The following is a 17,081-nucleotide window of genomic DNA, read 5'->3' on the forward strand; positions in this document are numbered from 1 at the left end:
TCTAGTGGCGCAATGACATATGTATTTGTGGCAATTGAGTTAGTCTCTCAATACTGTGAGGAAAGCAACAGGAGGTGAAGTTGGAAGAAAAGTTGGCCAAAGTCTTTTTTCATAATGCATGCCTACCAAAGTTCATAATAATAAGTGACAATGGGAGTCAGTTCTCTAGAAAGACATGGACCAATGTGCTGAAGCACTATAGAGTAGACCCGACAGACACAGCGGGTTTCACAATCCATATTACACACTTCTAGAGGTTTTAGAGGGAACTTAACAAGTTTTTCATAGGAACCCATGTCCAGAAACATTTGTTTCCATGTTACAAGAAAACAAGACAAACAGATTTCACTCCTATTAATTGCAGTGTTACAACAGCTGTTTCATATGATGACCACTATGTTCAAATGGCTCTGAGCACTATGGGACTTAACATCTGGGGTCATCAGTCCCCTAGAACTTAAAACTACTTAAACCTAACTAACCTAACAACATCACACACATCCATGCCCGAGGCAGGATTCGAACCTGCAACCGTGGCGGTCATGCGGTTCCAGACTGAAGTGCCTAGAACCGCAAGGCCTCTCTGTCCGGCCACCATGTTCAGTGCACACAGTTTATCTGCACAGTAAGTTTGCACTAACTCTGTCCAAAATGCGTGATGTATGGTTAATGACATCTGCTGCACCCATGATCCATACAACTAGATCTTCCTCTGACTGGACAGGGGTTTCATAAACAAGAATCTTCATGTGGCCCCGCAAGAAAATGTCCACAGCATTAAATTGGGGGAGCTTGGTGGCCAAGCTTGTGGTTCACCTCAACTAATCCACCTGTCCCTGTAGTTTACGTTCAAATGATTTTGGACGGGAACTGTGAAATATACTGCCACACCATCATGCTGGAACCACAACTTGTTATGAATTTCCAATGGCACATCTTCCAAAAACTCCACCAGCAGCTGCTGCAGGAATATCAAGTACCTGACAGCCGTTAGGTGGGGAGGAAGGATCTACAGCCCAATCATATGACCATCATAGATACTTGCCCAGGCAGAGATGCCAAAGGTGTGTTGAAATCTTTGTGTACATGTGGCTTTGGGGTTTTCTTGATCCCGAATCTGGCTATTTCAAGTATTCAAAACACAGTCTCTGTTGAAATGTACTTCATCGGTGAACAAAATTCGCCTTGGAAACCGAGGAAAATCCGCACAACAGTCTAAAACCCAAGTACAGAAATTGACCTATGGCACAGAATCCGCCAGGAGCATGGCACGTAACTTCTGAGGGTGATATGGGTGGAGCTGCTGTTCATACAGAACATGCCAGACAGACGAGTGAGACACACATAACTCACGTGCAATGGTTCGAGTACTTGTCGGTGGGTTCTCTTCAACTTGATGATGCACTTTCTCATCCAATATGACAGTGACCACCTTATTGGATCATCAAATTTTCATCTGTGATGACTGGGTGTTGTGTGATGTCCTTAGGTTAGTTAGGTTTAAGTAGTTCTAAGTTCTAGGGGACTGATGACCATAGATGTTAACTCCCATAGTGCTCAGAGCCATTTGAACCATTTTTTTTTTTTTTTTATCTATCACTTGTAAATTTCCCACTTTCCTGGAGCCATTGTTCTGCTCTGGCAAACATGGGATGAGATGGAGTCACATGATTTGGAAAGTACTTGTGGTACAGATGCTGAGCTTCTCTTCCATAACGGCGAACTTCACCGTAAATAACAACATATCAGGGTACGCTGCGAGTGTGTACTCTGGCATCCTGTTACAGCAGTACTAGACACCGTAATGGCAACTGATGCATCACCTGAAAGCATGAAGACAAGGCAGATGGAAACAGAGGATATCATGTGACATCGCTTCATTGTAACATTCATGAATGTGGATAGCCTGCCATAACAGGCGAACTGTGTAAGAAACATCTAGCGCACAACTGTGTAGCTCTTGTTTTCCTTGTAACATGGAAACGAACTGTTTCCGGACATGGATTCCTACATAAAACTTGATCTACAAAATCCCTTCTACAACCTCTAGAAGTGTGTAGCATGAATTATGAAACACCCTGTATATCCAGGTATAGGCCTGGTTCTAACCTGGCAGAGATGGTGATGGAAGAGATGAATAGATTATGCAGAGTATATTGTAACAGGCATAGTAAGTGGGCCCAGTGGATTAATACTTTTGAGAGGGCATCAACCATGTACCTCAAGATTCCTCAGGCTACGCTCCAGTAGCAATACTGTTCAGTTGAATTCCAGACAGTCTAATTAGAGATACGTTGAAAATGACTCCTGACAAGAACCCGAGTTGGGAGGCCAGGCAAATCCCTATTAGGAGAGCTGAAACACTAGGACAAATTGACAAGACTGTGCATCTTACAGTGTACAGCGTTGCCCATCCTGAATGCTGCCAATGGTCAGCACCCCTTGACGTCACCGGGGAGACAGTAGTGTAGCGCTAAGTAGTAAGCGTGGTGTTGTTCCTTGGTTATTTCTCGCACTGACCATTAATAGTTCTACTTTTTAACTCTCATAGTTTTAAAACAACTACTCTCCTAATTAGTCAAGCTGAAAGCGCTTCACACTAATATGGTTAAAAAATAGAATACAACTGTACGAATTATGAGAACGTTCACAGCCGGCCGGTGTGGCCGTGCGGTTCTATACGCTTCAGTCTGGAACCACGTGACCGCTACAGTCGCAGGTTCGAATCTTGCCTCGGGCATGGATGTGTGTGATGTCCTTAGGTTAGTTATGTTTAATTAGTTCTAAGTTCTAGGCGACTGATGACCTCAGAAGTTAAGTCCCATAGTGCTCAGAGCCATTTGAACCAGAACGTTCACAGACAGCTTTGCAGTTCCACGTAGTTGCGTATGTTTATCGATTAAAATAATTATCAGGATATCATAAACACCATTTTCACCATAGTAATGTTTCACATCAGATACACAACGAAAAAAAAAATCGTTTGGTTTAAACGATGTTAGTGCAAGATGTTCAATCTGTGAATGGTAAAAGAGACTTAGTCCCGAGCAGGTTTCTTCTTGCTGCATTCTTCTTAATAGCCACCCATTTAGCATTCATGTTTAGACACCTGATCCGAATGAAAGTCCTTGTTTTCACATACAAGGGAATAGCTATTGTTAATTTTGTCAAACTGTGACTATGTGAGTATTTCCATCACCTATTTATACTTCAAAATCCTCTCTCCGTGGAAAGCTGTAGCTGGCCACTCGGGTGATGGGTATAAGAGATCTCGTTTGGAAATCACAGTCGTTTAGTCTTGATCCGCGATTTGTTTTGTAGCAGATTTGGCCTCCCAGTGAACTGTCAATGATCTTGCATTTGAAGGCCCTGCTAGGTACTGTGTGCCGTATCTTTAGTGAGACATACTGAACTGTTGCAGTCAGTATTTAGAACCCAGTTGTCTGGGCTTCTATTTTGAAGTTGTTACCAATTAAACTGGCACCTAGTTTATAGCACTGGCAAGAAAATTTTCTTAATATCCGTAGGAGTTTGTGCTACATTCTTAGGTATTTACTGGGCATGGGTGAGTAAAATTGTGACACCTGCCATGGCTAATACAAGAAGCCACGGGCTGACCAGGTGAAGTTACATCAGGGGCAACTTGCTGATATGATAAGTACTGTCCCTGAGTCACAGAGCAGTTACTTCACAACCCAGCACGGCAGAGGACCAGGGTCATGACATTGTCAATGCAGCGAAAAAGCGAAGCCACTGGAGTAGTTGACCAGACTGCTTTACGTCCGAGCCACGATCCTGATATGACTTACGTGATAGAAACCGATGCTTTAGCTAAACAAGGACGGCCCAAGCCTGTATAAGTAATCGTCATTTGTAGTCAGAGGTATTTCAGACTACCAGCCACTAGCTCTGAGGAGGATCTACGACGGTTTGCGAGTCTACAAGTCTACAATGAAAAAAGTCATCTCCTCTGGACTCTGCCGCTGCTAGTTGCGGGACTGCTGTTCACGCTAAGTCCAGTGCTGTGGACTTAATGCCCTCCAACCATAGTGCCACCTGGGTGCCTACCTTAACCGCTGCTGGACTCGTACCCAGGCGGCCTACCGTTCAAGCCTGGGGACGTGCAGGCATCATCGCCTGTACGGGAAAACTCCTTAATCCGTCGGCACACGGACCGTGCATCCGAACGTTGAGCGTTGAGCGTGCCGAGTTTCTGACGTCGTAACATGGAACAGCACGTTCGGGAGTCTTTCCGAACGTGCAGAGCAGTATCTGGCATGTCAAATATTCTGAGCGTGCGTCTGAGCGTTGACCAATGAGATGGCATAACGCCACCTACGTCACACGCACGCCGTCCTTCTTCAGTACAGAGTTGTGAGGCGCCATATTGGCATTCAAGCCTATATGTTTCTGAGCACCAGCAAATTGAGAATCACTGGAAAACTCGTCAACTGTGTGATTCGTTGCAATAAAATAATGAGAAACATCACAATCGTGGCAAAAGAATTACTGTAACTTGCGTATTATGAGAGTAGGCTATTTGAAGGCAGCGACACACGGAAATCCACCGAAAACGCATTGTTCTTGGTGCAATTTGTTATAATTAAATTTCAATTAGTAACATAGCTACGATTAAGGTTTTCAGCACGCCATAAGAGAATATGATTAGATTTAACAAATGTGTTGTTGGATTAGCGTAATAAGTAGCGTCACTGTCCAGTGATGAATTGTTTAATAGGGCCCTGGTTCGCGTATTGACACTTCCGAACTTTTTTTCCCTAACATTCGCGTTTTTATTAGGTTCTGATACTTTATTATTAGTTTAATATAAGTATATACTATAATATTTGATGTTATGTAAATATAAGTTCACCTTTTTTTTATGGGTGACTTTGTTCGATTGGCTTAATCTACAGGACAGCTTGCGCTACGTGTATAAAGATATTTTGCTCCTTTTTCTTTTACGCTTCGTAATTCACATGTTGCAAAGATTCTGCTACTGGGTAGGAACGGTGATCAAGTAAGACTGACCTTGGGGTTTTACTAAAATGTGGGAACGATGAAATAATGTTTATCTTATGCGGAGAAGTATTCCAAATTTGTACCGCACTGTTTGTAATGGATCTTTTATAAGCCTGTGTCCTTATTGATTGGACACGGTACTTTCCTTTTCGTGGACGATGGAGGAAACGTGCGTTTTAATGGAGCTAACGTGGGAATTTTACGCGAGCCCGTTGAGCAAACAGTGTGATTTACGAACTAGAAACATACCTCAACTGCCGCTGTAGTGCGTTGCGATCGCGTATACCATGTTGGGGCCCACGTACCGTATGCACAAGTCTCATCGTTCCTGAGCGTTCAGCAGCACGTTAACTTGGCACGCTCAACGTTAACGTTCGACAGCACGGTCCGTGTGCCAACGGCTCTGCTCGTGTGGGCAGACACTGCTGCTGCCGTGAGCCATCGTATCCATTCTGGATCCACGGCGTGATTCCACGAGCCCTTCCTGTGCTGGACGGAAGTCTCTTGTCTGCGCTGCGAGCCGCCGCCCTGTGCTGCGGTCAGTTTCCTTGTAGAATCGCTGCCGTCACCACCGCCGGTCGCACGATGCTGCATACTGCCAGCCTGCCCGCTGACTGCCGTGCCTCCTCGCATGCTGTGTACAGCTTATGTACTTCTCTGAGTATCATCACGATTTTGAAGTTGATGAACAATAAATGAATGTTTTACTAATGATGTTTTCATGACAACACTTCTGACGGCTTCCAGGAATCCTCAGCACTCCACTGTAATCCTCCAAAGTAGGGGTCATACCAATGTCTCTGCAGCAGTGGTCGTTAAACGTTTTTGCTCAAGAGCCAGTACTGTTGCTGTGGGGCGACACGTAGGGCCGCATATGTGGGGATGTTATTGTCAATTGATAACCTACATAAATTAGTATGTCATGAGCCCACAGTACTATACACCCAGACCAAGCTGACTCGGCGCGGTGGCTGATGGCAGCGATCGTAAAGGCTTTTCTCATCCATTGTCGCTCCATCAGCCACCACGCTGAATGTCAACTTATTTGGCACTTATAGTATACTAGCTATAGTTAGGGCAAGGTAAGTTGGCCACCGGCCCCCAAATAGCTGCTGGTCGTTAAAAGTTGCCACCATTCGGAACACTTTGTGTCTGTTCTCTGTTTCTCTCCATTTATCTCCATACTAGGTCCACTACTGTTTCTTGTGTATATTAATGACCTGTAATCTTTTACATTACCAGATGCCAAGTTTGTCTTATTTGCAGACGATACAAACATTGCAATAAATAGTAAATCAAATATAAATTTAGAAAGGGCAGCTAATCAAATTTTTACTGACGTTAATAAGTGGTTCATAGCCAATTCACTGTCATTAAACTTTGAAAAGACCCACTGTATGCAGTTCAGAACTTCCAAGAGATTTCCTTCGGGTGTGTGTATAAAATATGATGACATAGAAATAGGAGAAGTTGAGAGTGTAACATTCTTGGGATTACAACTCGATAATAAATTCAGTTGGGAGCAACATACTAACGAACTGCTAAAGCGCCTAAACAAGTCTGTGTTTGCAATGCGAATGATGTCAGACATAGGCGGTATAAATATAAAAAAACTGGCATATTTTGCTTATTTTCACTCCATTATGTCATCTGGTATCATATTTTGGGGTAACTCCACAAACAGAGAAAAAAAGTTTAGAGTACGGAAGCGTATAATAAGAGTAATTAATAGTGTAAATCGAAGAACATCATGTCGAAACCTATTCAAAGAATTGGGCATATTAACCACAGCTTCTCAGTATATTTATTCCTCAATGAAGTTTGTTGTAAATAATACATCTCTTTTTCCAACTAACTGCTTAGTACACAGTATCAATACTAGGAATAAGAACAATATACATAAAGATTTAAAACCACTTACTCTTGCCCAGAAAGGAGTCCAGTATTCAGCAATGCATATTTTCAATAAGTTACCAGCAACCATTAAGAGTTTAGTTTCAAACAATGCACAATTTAAACATAATTTAAAAGAATTTTTGGTGGCCAACTCCTTCTATTCCATCCATGAGTTTCTCAACAAGTGCAGTTGTAACAGCCAAGTAACTACCTACTGTGTGAATGATGGATGTATGGAAAGAAGATGTAAGTCTTAAGTCTGTAAATAGTGGAAGTTTAATTTTAAATCTTGTACATAATCTGATTGTTCTTAACTGAGGATCACTGAAATGAATAATTTACTTTAATTTTTGACAATACTTGGTTGTAATAGCCAAGAAACTAGCAAATGTCTGAATGATGGATTTAATGAAAGCAGATGTAAGTATTAAACGTGTAAATATTAGAAGTTTAAATTTAATTCATGTACATAATTTTACTGTTTATTGACTGAGGGTCATTAAAATTAATGAAACTCAAGTTTTTCTAATTACATTTTTGTAATGTGTTTATCTGACATGTTCCACACCCAGGAGGATTCCCTCTTTTATGGGTCTATGGAATGAATAATTAATCTGATCTAATCTACTCTTCGGATTGTTGCTGCCCTCAGAAATCCTAAAACTGTAACACTGCAATTGCCTGACGAAGAGTTGTTGCAGTTGTCTGTGAGAGTGAATGATTAATTGATTTGTAACAGTAACTTCACTTATATTTAAATGCATTATGCAGTAGGAGACATGTTCACAAACGTTTACTAAATGTCTTGAATGTCATTGATTCACTGCATTGTATTACAACAGCCTTACATTAATTTCATATTGCTTGCTACGATCTGGGTGGCTAAATCGTTCGCTCGAATTGTCCAGAATGTTCCTCAAACCAGTCGCTAACAGTTGTGATCCGGTGACATGGCGCATTGTAATCCATAAAATTTCCATCGTTGTTTCGGAACATTAAGTCCATGAATGGCTGCAAATGGTTCCCAGGTAGCCGAACGAAATCATTTCCAGTCAGTGATCGGTTCGGGACTCAGTCCATTCTATGCAGACACAGCCCATACCATTGTGGATCCACAACTAGCTTGCACAGTGCTCACAATTTGGGTCAATTGCTCTGAGGGTTCTCCGCCACTCTCGAACCCTACCATCAGCTCTTACCAACTGAAATCGGTACACATCTGACCAGGTCACGGTCTTCTAATCTTCGGGTCCAAACGATATGGTCACCAGCCCAGGAGACCGCCCCGATAGCTGAATGATCAGCGTGACAGGCTGCCGTCCTAAGGGACCCGGGTTCGATTGACGGCTGGGTCGGGGATTTTCTCCGCTCCGGGGCTGGCTGTTGTGTTATCTTCATGATGATTTCATTCCCATCCGGCGCGCAGGTCGCCCAATATGGCGTCGAATGTAATAAGCCCTGCAACAAGGCGGCCGGACCTGCCCCGCAAGAGGCCTCCCGGCCCATGACGCCAAACGCTCATTCCATTACCAGCCCAGGAGACGCGCTGCAGGTGATGTCGTGCTGTTAGCAGAGGCACACGCGTCGGTCGTTTCCTGCAGTAGCCAGTTAACGGCATATATCGCCGCACTGAACTACGGGTACGTTTGTCGTACATCCCAATTTGATTTTTTGCGGTTATTTCACGCAGCACAGAAAACTCTACGCAAACGCCGCTGCTCTACATCTACATCCATACTCCGTAAGCCACCTGACCGTGTGTGGCGGAGGGTACTTTCAGTACCTCTATCGGTTCTCCCTTCTATTCCAGTCTCGTATTGTTCGTGGAAAGAAAGATTGTCGGTATGCCTCTGTGTGGGCTCTAATTTCTCTGATTTTATCCTTGTGGTCTCTTCGCTAGATACACGTAGGAGGGAGCAATATACTGCTAGACTCCTCGGTGAAGGTATGTTCTCGAAACTTCAACAAAAGCCCGTACCGAGCTACTGAGCGTCTCTCCTGCAGAGTCTTCCACCGGAGTTTATCTATCATCTCCATAGCGCTTTCTCGATTACTAAATGATCCTGTAATGAAGCGTGCTGCTCTCTGTTGGATCTTCTCTATCTCTTCTATCAACCCTATCTGGTACGGATCCCACACCGGTGAGCAGTATTCAAGCAGTGGGCGAACGAGTGTACTGTAACCTACTTTCTTTGTTTTCGGACTGCATTTCCTTAGGATTCTTCCAATGAATCTCAGTCTGGCATCTGCTTTACCGACGATTAATTTTATATAGTCATTCCATTTTAAATAACTCCTAATGCCTACTCCCAGATAATTTATGGAATTAACTGCTTCCAGTTGCTGACCTGCTATATGGTAGCTAAATGATAAAGGATCTTTCTTTCTATGCATTCGCAGCACATTACACTTGTCTACATTGAGATTCAATTGACATTCCCTGCACCATGTGTCAATTCGTTGCAGATCCTCCTGCATTTCAGTACAATTTACCATTGTTACAACCTCTCGATATACTACAGCATCATCCGCAAAAAGCCTCAGTGAACTTCCGATGATATCCACAAGGTCATTTATGTATATTGTGAATAGCAACGGTCCTACGACACTCCCCTGCGGCACACTTGAAATCACTCTTATGTCGGAAGACTTCTCTCCATTGAGAATGACATGCTGCTGCGTTCTGTTATCTAGGAACTCTTCAATACAATCACACAACTGGTCTGATAGTCCATATGCTCTTACTTTGTTCATTAAACGACTGTGGGGAACTGTATCGAACGCCTTGCGGAAGTCAAGAAACACGGCATCTACCTACCCGTGTCTATTGCCCTCTGAGTCTCGTGGACGAATAGCGCGTGCTGTGTTTGACACGATCGTCTTTTTCGAAACCCATGCTGATTCCCACAGAGTAGATTTCTAGTCTCCAGAAAAGTCATTATACTCGAACATAATACGTGTTCCAAAATTCTACAACTGATCGACGTTAGAGACATAGGTCTATAGTTCTGCACATCTGTTCGACGTCCCTTCTTGAAAACGGGGATGACCTGTGCTCTTTTCCAATTCTTTGGAACGCTATGCTCTTCTAGAGACCTACGGTACACCGCTGCAAGATGGGGGGCAAGTTCCTTCGCGTACTCTGTGTAAAATCGAACTGGTATCCCATCAGGTCCAGCGGCCTTTCCTCTTTTGAGCGATTTTAATTGTTTTTCTATCCTTCTGTCATCTATTTCGATATCTACCATTTTGTCATCTGTGCGATAATCTAGAGAAGGAACTACAGTGCAGTCTTCCTCTGTGAAACAGCTTTGGAAAAAGACATTTAGTATTTCGGCCGTTAGTCTGTAATCCTCTGTTTCAGTACCATTTTGGTCACAGAGTGTCTGGACATTTTGTTTTGATCCACCTACCGCTTTGATGTAAGACCAAAATTTCTTAGGATTTTCTTCTTTCGGTCTTTGCGTGAAAGAATTTCAGTAGATGCGTACCTGATGCTGTTGGTGAGGACCTGCATGCTGCGCGTGCTCTTCCAGAGCTCGACAATGACGCAGCTGTAGCAGAAGAGCATGAGCACGCCCGGCGCCCCGAACAGCAGCACCAGCTGGTAAACGGCCAGGCTGAGTCCACCCACCGTGTCGGCGCAGTGGTGTATCGTCACATTCACTATCATGTTGGTGTACAGCATCGCGTAAGTACCCTGCAACAGCACCATTTAATGAAACACCACACTGCAAATAATGAACACACGCCTCAATCATGAGAACTCTGGTTCGTCTATTACATCCAAATATGTTTCAGCACCCTGGGGCCATCCTCAGTGGCCGACCGCGGTGGCCGAGCGGTTCTAGGCCCTTCAGTCCGGAACCACGCGACTGCTACGGTCGCAGGTTCGAATCCTGCCTCGGGCCTGGGTGTGTGTGATGTCCTTTGGTTAGTTAGGTTTAAGTGGCTCTAAGTTCTAGGGGACTGATGACCTCAAATGTTGAGTCCCATAGTGCTCAGAGCCATTTGAACCATCCCCAGGGGGTGCTTTATTACGGTCTTGTTCTCCAGACTGTTAGGTACTGCCTGGCCATCTTTCCGCCATCTTACAGCTTGCCACAGCTATTTTCGTGGCATTTGCCCTGTGTTCTCATGTGCACGCTCATCTGTTACAGGAAAAGACAGAGGTACTCGCTTTTACTGAATCACACTTTCAAGCTCAGACATCGAGGTGTCTGTGAACTTGCGAACTTTGTATTTGTGAGTGTGATTCAGTAAAATTATGTGCCATCTCTCTGCGCGTGTTTCACATCAGATGAGTATGCAGGTGGGGATCGGTGCCATGAACATAACTACGGTATAGAAATCTATACAGGGTATGAACGATAATTCCCGCCGGAGGATCGAGTCCTCCCTCGGGCATGGGTGAGTGTGCTGTTCTTAGCATAAGTTAGTTTAAGTAGTGTGTAAGTCTATGGACCGATGACCACAGCAGTTCGGTCCCTTAAGAACTCATACACATTATAAACGATAACTGTTTGTTACGTACCTCGGCGGTGTAAAGGAGGGGTTCCCAAACTTTGAGAATCCTGGTACTTTGATGGAACACCTTGTTTATTCAGTGATTACTTCAATTTTATATCATAACTACAGAAATCATAATGAAATTTTAAAATACGTAATTAGTATCGTCAAAATGGTGAGACAAAAATCCGCCAAGTTGTTAATAGTTTTTCGCGGAGCACTTCTGCTCTTCCCGTGGAACACTGCTGTTCCGCGGAACACAATTTGGGAAACCCTGATGTAGGGCAATTCGAGACGAAGAATTTGATATGGGACGCTTGTGGTTTGTCAGTTCGGGAAACCATCTCAGATGGGTCTACAAAGATCACCTAACCGACAGTACATAGGCATCGCGTGAGATTTTCATTGTCCTCTCGCTCTCTTCGCGAAAACTATTAGTCATAGAGAAAAATAATCCGACCTTTTTGTAGGAAATTTGATTTAGTTTAATTTTGTACTGGTGTACGTTTTCGCCGGAGGCCGTTACTTTCTAGTTAGTCTAGGACCATTGTACAAAAATTTTGACTACGCGAATTATTTGCCATATTCGACCTTTTCATTACGCCACGAGCTTAGCCATGCCCTTACAAATTGCTAAACTGACGTTTGTGTAAATTTTATTTCACAATTTTATGAATTTTAGCAGCTTCAAATTAACAATTAAATCGTTTTGTCTAACCTTTCTAAGAAAGTATTGTGCTTGTAAGGGTTTTATTAGATCGAATTCTAAACGGAATTGGGTTTTGCATAACGTTTATACACATCTTTTTTCTTTCGTTGCCCTTACGGGAAAGTTTAAATTAATAACGAAATAGCCCACTAAGCCGGTGGCGTAATACCCCAATCAATGAACATGAAAAACGTCGCCCATAGAAAATAATTAACAAAGTCACAAATCTTTGTACAGTGGTATGAGAGAGTACCGTGAACAACGTTCCAAAAAGACTAACGGTGACGGGGTGAGTTGGCGGTTGAGTGCGCGCTTGAAGGTGACTTTTTATATTTTTTTTGATAAACTCGGTAACCACGGCCACAGCAAAAAGTATTTCAGTTTAAAATTAAATTAAAGCTCCTCCAGGAAAGGTCCTATTCATTTTTTTCTCTAGGACTAATACTTTGCGTGAAGAGAGCGAGAGAATATTGAGAATCTCGCGCTATGTGCATGCGCTGTAGCTTAAATGGTTTTTGCACGCCAATTTGAGATAGTTTTCAGACTTGATAGACCGATAGTGTTCTGTATCAAATTGTTTGCCTCGACTTCATCTACACTACTGTGGTACGTTTTAAAAAATTATCGTTTACATCCTGTAAAGATGGTCTTACAATTACTAACAATGGTTCAAATGGCTCTGAGCACTATGGGAGTTAACATCTATGATCATCAGTCCCCTAGAACTTAGAACTACTTAAACCTAACTAACCTAAGGACAGCACACAACACCCAGTCATCACGAGGCAGAGAAAATCCCTGACGCCGCCGGAATACTAACAATGTGGAGTATAATACCATAATAAGAATATTCACTGAGGATGGTACAAAAGTGCTGAAACACATTTGGGCTCGTAGCTGAATAACCATTGTTTGCATAATGTATATCTACATCCACACTCTGCAAAACCACGGTGAAGGCATAGTAGAGGGTGTAATAGGAAGACCTGAATTGCCACAATTTAATCTGCAAACACGACTGCTGTTAGAACGTCAAAAACAAATAAATGATGACATGTCAGAGCGACTTTATTCGATGTCGAGCTTGCTGTGGTACGCCATAGGAAACAGTTCATGAGTTATATTTAATTTTCGCTTGTTCCTACTTTGAACAACATAGGGAATAATTTCTCACAGAATCGATAAAGCTTAGGGTGTCGTTCCCTACAAACATTCCTGGTCTTTTACTAAAGAATGATAAACTAGTTGTTAGATTTCAGATAAGATTAGCTGTAGTTAGCAATTTTAACATCTGTCCACAGAGCTTTAGACAAGGTGTAATTACCATTTTTTATTGGTTAAAGTTAAAGCAATTGCAGTCCAGGGCTGTAATTGCTTTAACTTTAATTTGTAAACGGTCGCTGAATACGCAGTCATATTTAAAAATTTTTAATGGTTAATTCAACAAAATTGTTTGTGTCTCAAAGGATACTGATTACACAAATCTGTTTGTAAATATTTTTTGTAATGAAAAATTTGTTTATTACTTCTGCATTTAGAAAGTAAGAAGTCATTCCCCTTTTTTTATCTCTTCTAGCTGTAAAGAAATATTGTTCAGTTATTTTAAAGTAACATGTTCATTTATAGCCGGCCGCGGTGGTCTCGCGGTTCTAGGCGCGCAGTCCGGAACCGCGTGACTGCTACGGTCGCAGGTTCGAATCCTCCCTCGGGCATGGATGTGTGTGATGTCCTTAGGTTAGTTAGGTTTACGTAGTTCTAAGTTGTAGGGGACTGATGACCGCAGATGTTAAGTCCCATAGTGCTCAGAGCCATTTGAACCATTTGTTCATTTACATGTTTTGTGAAAACAATGTTTTGTAATTTTTGGTGGCTAAGTAGTGCAATCGTCGAAGGTTAAATAGTATAATTATGCATGGCTAAATAGTGTACTCATCCTGAAGGCCAAATAAAAAAATGAGTTATGATAATTACACTCAACGAGTGTTATCCCTGTCATTGGAACCACTACTAGCAAGATATTCGAACCTTAGCTCGAGAGTGTCAAGTAGGCATGTTAATACTTATGTTTCCATGGTCTTGTGCTATTGCACTACTGAAGTTAACTGTACGGAGCAAGCTAGATTTTTTGGTGTCTAGAACGGTTGAGAAAGTCGAAATGATCGTTGTGTATGGAGAATATTACCTGCATAGACAACAACCGCCAGGACAACAATTTACCAAGCTCCTACATGAACTAAGTATCACAGGGTATGCATGAGTTCACGAACTTGTTCGAAATAAACTAGTGGCCGTAATAAATGGCGAAGTTAATTTTCTAGCAGCCGTAACTATTGATCGACATATTTCCTTATCATCTGTTACGAGAGAAAGTGACATCATTCGATCTAATGGACAATGTATTATTCACCGACAAATACTCCATCTGTATCGTATCAAAAATGGTTCAAATGGCTCTAAGCACTATGGGACTTAACATCTGAGGTCATCAGTCCCCTAGACTTAAACCTAACTAACCTAAGGACATCACACACATCCATGCCCGAGGCAGGATTCGAACCTGCGACCGTAGCAGCAGCGCGGTCCCGAACTGCAGCGCCTAGAACCGCTCGGCCACATGTATCGTATCCCTTTTCATCAAGAGCTACATGAAAACGATTTTGTTACCTTCTTATCCGTTTGAACAATGTATAATGTTTCATACGCAGCCAGCTACTTGGCACTTTGTCAGGTTTCATTAACGCTGGAGATGTCGTGTACCTTGTTTACTGACGAAGTAACCTTCACTAACCATAGAAAAGTTATACTGCAGAATATGCATATAGGTAGGTAAACATCTCCTTCCAAGTGGAACGTCGGCACCGTCAATGTAGTGTAAGTGTGTAGTGCAAATAATGAGGCAATCATCTTACATACCATTTTTTGACCACTATTAACTGAGTGCCAACAGGCATGTCAACTTTCTAACACATCGTCTTCCACCAACTTTTGAAGGATCTTCCGTTACAGAAACTTCTCTACTCAAAACGCGTGCGGTGTCTTATCCCATGTGTCACCTCACAATGTACGTCACGTACCAACCAGTTTTTTTGTATCGTCACATACATTATGCATTCATTGGTCAAATGAACTGAAAATAAACAAATTTCCATTAAATAGGAGAAGTAAAACAATTTCTATGAAAATTACATAAACTGTGAGTCAGAGAAGTTCGTGATATTGGTACTCTCACAACGAACGATCCACCAAGAAATAGATCAGTACCACATACACCAGTGGGGACTTTGGAGAGCAGCACGTGTTCAGATGTCCACCAGCTAGCAGTATTCCTGGAGATTGTACCTGGGCCGACGATGCTTACACACGGCTGTCTTGTCGGCATATACGAAGTCAGGTAGGTGGTCGGTACGTCGTACAGCTCAGTGTGAGTGCTGTGACTACAGTGTGACTAATGTATATGTCTGGCATGGCCGGCCGCTGTGGCCGAGCGGTTCTAGGTGCTTGAGTCCGGAACCTCGCTGCTGCTACGGTCGCAGGTTCGAATCCTGCCTCGGGCATGGATGTGTGTGATGTCCTTAGGTTAGTTAGGTTTAGGTAGTTCTAAGTCTAGGGGACTGATGACCTCAGATGTTAAGTCCCATAGTGCTTGGAGTCATTTTTTTGTCTGGCATGAGTGCATATGAAGCGAAATATTGTATTTATTTCACTAATGACAAAGAGAGAGGATGAAACGCGGTGCCAGCACATAACCTACTCCGCCCAAGGACTGTCAAAGAGATTCCTGCCGGCCGAAGTGGCCGTGCGGTTCTAGGCGCTGCAGTCTGGAACCGCGCGACTGCTACGGTCGCAGGTTCGAATCCTGCCTCGGGCATGGACGTTTGTGATGTCCTTAGGTTAGTTAGGTTTAACTAGTTCTAAGTTCTAGGGGACTAATGACCTGAGAAGTTGAGTCACATAGTGCTCAGAGCCATTTGAACCATTTTTGAAAGAGATTCCATGTGCAGACGCATCAGCGGTACAGCATCACATGCGCTCGCTCGATGAGATTCGGTGGACAGATTTGGAATTTAATGAAAGACATTTACACAAAGTCTGATAATCAGAAAATGTAGTTTGCTATCTCTCCTCACTTTGCCCTCCAATTAGTAATGATTTCTCACAGCCGTGTGTCAGATTGGTTGTCTCGTGGTTGACTTTCACTGCACTAGTGTCCAATAGTGGCCTCGGCTATAGAGTCATCTCTGTATCCGGTGCTTGGTAAGAGTACTGCAACATTTGTTATCGTTTATAGAAGATGTTTGTAATCATTTGTAACAAACATTGGGAAATAGTTCCTTGGATCCAGATAATAAACATGTCGCACCAACTTACACATAACTTACAATAGCCACATCATAGGGGACGTTCTGACAGGCATATCGGATAGGCTACTGCCATGAACTTCAACGTTAGATCTACCTTCTTGGGAAGCAGTCGTTCAAAAGACAGTGTATGCACAAATTGATGTATGTTAGGCACCCATATATGAATCACGGGGCTCGGTGTTCTGCTAGGGGCACATTTTCCACTAGTGTAGCCAGCGTGACCTGCAAGAAGTTCAAGGACGCTGGGTCATTCAGTCACCGTTGTTGCATGGATAATATCGGGTCACACATTGAGTCTGAAAATCCGTGTTTATGTTAACTGACCACCATACATTGGGGATTAGCACCTGTCTGCAGCAAGAGACTATTGTACACTCTAAGATAAACAAAAACGACGTACCGCGAAGGAACTATCCGAATGTGACGGAAATAGGTAGATGTGATGTACATATACAGACAAATAAATGACTTAAGTTTCAGAAAAAATGGATGATTTATTCAAGAGAAAGAGCTTCACAAATTGATCAAGTCAATAATAGACTGGTCCACCTTTGGCACTTATCTAAGCAGTTATTCGGCTTGGC

General features: G+C 42.8%; 1 protein-coding gene across 1 annotated transcript in view; it reads right to left on the reverse strand.

Annotated features, from left to right (window-relative positions):
- Positions 1 to 17,081, reverse strand: part of LOC126249758 (galanin receptor 2a-like) — a 188,401-nt gene that overhangs the window by 21,506 nt on the left and 149,814 nt on the right. Inside the window, exon 4 of the mRNA XM_049951446.1 lies at positions 10,410 to 10,618. Coding sequence (XP_049807403.1) covers positions 10,410 to 10,618 — 209 coding nt within the window. The remainder of the gene's footprint in view (positions 1 to 10,409; positions 10,619 to 17,081) is intronic.

This window comes from Schistocerca nitens, chromosome 3 (assembly GCF_023898315.1).
Source record: "Schistocerca nitens isolate TAMUIC-IGC-003100 chromosome 3, iqSchNite1.1, whole genome shotgun sequence".
Classification (NCBI taxonomy): domain Eukaryota; kingdom Metazoa; phylum Arthropoda; class Insecta; order Orthoptera; family Acrididae; genus Schistocerca; species Schistocerca nitens.